Raw genomic sequence first — 3,642 nt, forward strand, 5'->3', positions numbered from 1 at the left:
ACTTATTCTTTGTAAGCCTAGTACTTATTCTATCGGTCTCTTTTGCCGAACCGCTAAGTTACGGGAACATAAACACACCAGCATCGATTGTCAAGCGAAGTTGAGGGGACAAACACAGACACACAAACATATACACACACATACATACATATATATATACATATATATGACAGGCTTCTTTCAGTTTCCGTTTACCAAATCCACTCACAAGGCTTTAGTCGGCCCGAGGCTATAGTAGAAGACACTTGCTCAAGGTGCCACGCAGTGGGACTGAACCCAGAACCATGTGGTTGGTAAGCAAGCTACTTACCACACAGCCACTCCTATTTATTTATCTTATTTACTTGAGGGTAACCTGCATCTTATGATGCCAGACAAATAGCCAGAAATTTGATACTTCATTCATATCTGTCAGTTGTGCTGTATTGTATCTTTTGCCAAAACAACACTAACAAAATCTCTATCAATATAGCTGTAAAATGGATGCAGGCATGGTTGTTTCAATCCTGTTGTGTAGCACCTTGAGTAAATGTCTTCAGCCCAAAACTTGTAAGTGGATTTTGGTAGCCTAGAACTGTGCAGAAATCCATCAGAGGGAACATTCCTATTCCTTGATGGGTAGATTCATTCCATCACCAGTCTTACCACCACTTGGGTAACTTTAACAGAGTTCATTCTGTCGCAAGCATTTTAGTGACATCTCTAATCTGAGTATAACATACACCCTTCCTCTTACCAATCTCAAAGGACTTGAAAGGGACCATAGCTGCAACCCTCCCCTTTCTAACTAAACCATGACAGAAAAAGGTGCTGCTGGTTATGCAAACAATGCTTCTTTTAAGCATTTTGTTTATTTTCCTAGCTTAGTTCAATTCTGTTTGTGTGTGGGTACAGCTAAAAGAATGATGGCTTCCATCCACTTGGCTTATGATAAAGACACTACATGGAAACTAAGTCTTCAATGGGACCTCTTTGATGCATTCTATTATGAGTTCCAGTCTTACCATCATCAACCCAACAAAACTTATTGTGGTAGTAGGTACTTTATAAAATCTATTTATCACATTACTAAATGGCAGAATTGGTAAAACATTGGGTAAACTCCATTTGTTGTATTTGGTTAATTGAAAATATTACCAATACCATATACTATAATGTATGTCATCATCATCATCATCATTGTTTAACATCCATCTTCCAGGCATACATGGTTAGGGCAGTTGACAGGAGCCAACCAGGTAGAAGACTACCCCATGCAACTGTGTCTGTTTGGCAGGATTTTAAGGTTGGATGCCCTTCCTAACACCAACCACTCCAGTTCTTTAAATTCTAGAAGCTGTGATTGTTTTATCTGGAAAAAATCCCATTAAAGATGTATTGTTGTCATTGTCCTCCTCTTCCTCCACCTTTAAAAGGTCACATGCAGATGTGGTACCAGCTGTGATAGTAGAACAACAAAATTTTCTAAATAGGGACTGAATAGGGGAAGATAATGTAACAGTTGGTTTGGCTGCAGCAGATACATCATCAACACACAAGGTCAACACAAATAATAAATCCAAGGTGGTCACATTAATACAACTGTTACAACTTAATAGCAAAAATGAAATCCACTTTTAGACCTTGCCATTTGCAATCGAGTAATGTGCATGGTACTTGGAAAAATGTATCTCGCAACAAATAGCTGATTGAAGTGATATACCAGAGTATGTCATATTTCATACTGCCAATTAATAAAAAAAATGCAATGTTGAGGCTTGCTATTTACATCTATGGAGATGCCATATACTTAGTTGTGCTGTTACACTGAAACTCAGTTTGTCATACACTAATAGTACATATAAAGTAATTAAATGCAACATCAAAAGCCAGGAGGCTCATGGACCTATTAACGTAACTTATATGTTTATTCTACTGGGAGCCCACTCTGCTGGGTGGTTGGCGTTAGGAAGAGCATCCCACTGTAAAAACCCTGCCAAAACAGCCACAGAAGTCTGGTGCAGGCTTCTGCCTGACCGGCTCCTGTCAAACCGTCCCACCCATGCCAGCATGGACGGAGACACTAAAGGATGATGATAATGATGATTAATGGATGTGTGCACCCAGTCTTCAGCATAGTACCCAGGCTATATATAATGTTGCACACAGATATATATATAATACAAATTGTAAAAACATTTATTTTTTTTCTACTTTGTGTAATTTTTTTCTTTCATTTCTATCTCTTTTGAATATATAGTTAACAGAATATTATTTATTCCATTCATAAAACAACAGGTCATGTACTAGTGAAGATAGCAATGATGACTAAAAATGGTGATGATGAGACTGAACAGAGTAGATGATGGTGACAAGAATGACAATAATGATGACTAACTTTTTGTCTTGCATTCAATAGTTTTACACTTAACCTGTATATACCTTCTTAAACATTCTCACTTCTTACAGAGCTAAAAGTTTTTATATTTGCTTTTACAGATAAAGTATTCATGAATGAAAAGAAGGCTCAAAACGTCATGATTTTGATGAGAGGGAGGTTTCTTCAGACTGTAAGAAGTGTATCATCAGCGCTTGTTTCACTCCAAGAACATAATTACGTTACGGTGGAAGATATACGCACTCTTCAAAAGTAATAATTTATTATCTTTACTATTCATTATTTTTTTATCGTAATTATTGAGGTGGCAGAAGCATTAGTGTATTGAGCAAAATGCTTAGCAATATTTTGCCTTTCTTTACATTCTGAGTTCAAATTCTGCCGAGGTTGGCTTTGCGTTTTATCTTTTTGGTTTCAATGAAATAAGTATCGATCAAGTACTTGAGTCAATGTAATCCACTACCTTCTCCCTTGAAATTTCAGGTTTTGTGCTTATAGTAGAAAGAATTATTATTGAGGAAGAGAGCAGTGCATGCCATCAAAGTGACACAGAGGTACAAATATACGAAGCCCAATATACCCATCATGACTACCCATCTGATGAGGATACACCAGGCATATGCATCACAACCATATGTGCACGACATGATGATCTCATATCGAGATAAACAGTGCATGACCTTGCAGGTGGAGCCCACTTAGAATTTTCTTCGAGTCAAGTAGCCCATCCCATTCGAAAGGTCCCTGAATAAGAGTTGTTTAAGGATGTTGAACAAAACACCCATGTTTCCAGAGGTGAATTATTCAAGCCCAAAAGAATTCCTCTCGACACATGGCCATGATGCTCCCCCACTACTTCTGCTCATGGTCAGAGATGCACATATCATCAGCCACTAAGGGACAGTATAATGTAATAAAACATTACAGAGGATATATTATATATATAATTAAGATTATTTATGAATATATCAATGGCCAAATATTTAATCATAAAATAAATAGAAGAACGTTTATAATTATGAACAAATAGACATGACAAATAGAATCCACAACTTATAAATTCTATAACTGGTTAATTCCCTATTGCAATTTTGACACTAGGGACCACTTCAAGAACACATTCGTCTCATCGGGAAATATTCCTATAGATAGAAATCAAAATAATACTTTACTTTGAATCCCGACCGGCAAGAGAAATGTTTTAACCTCTATCTACACATTCAAGTTATATGCATGGATATATATATATAAACAGCCATACTTAT

At 36.8% G+C, this 3,642-nt stretch overlaps 1 protein-coding gene across 1 annotated transcript in view; it reads left to right on the forward strand.

Annotated features, from left to right (window-relative positions):
• The first annotated feature begins 2,442 nt into the window (after positions 1-2,442).
• LOC106882036 (protein diaphanous homolog 2) overlaps positions 2,443-3,642 on the forward strand; it is a 15,993-nt gene continuing 14,793 nt past the window's right edge. Inside the window, exon 1 of the mRNA XM_052967177.1 lies at positions 2,443-2,629. Coding sequence (XP_052823137.1) covers positions 2,490-2,629 — 140 coding nt within the window. The 5' untranslated portion in view covers positions 2,443-2,489. The remainder of the gene's footprint in view (positions 2,630-3,642) is intronic.

The sequence above is a fragment of the Octopus bimaculoides genome, chromosome 1, assembly GCF_001194135.2.
Source record: "Octopus bimaculoides isolate UCB-OBI-ISO-001 chromosome 1, ASM119413v2, whole genome shotgun sequence".
In the NCBI taxonomy this organism is placed as follows: Eukaryota; Metazoa; Mollusca; class Cephalopoda; order Octopoda; family Octopodidae; genus Octopus; species Octopus bimaculoides.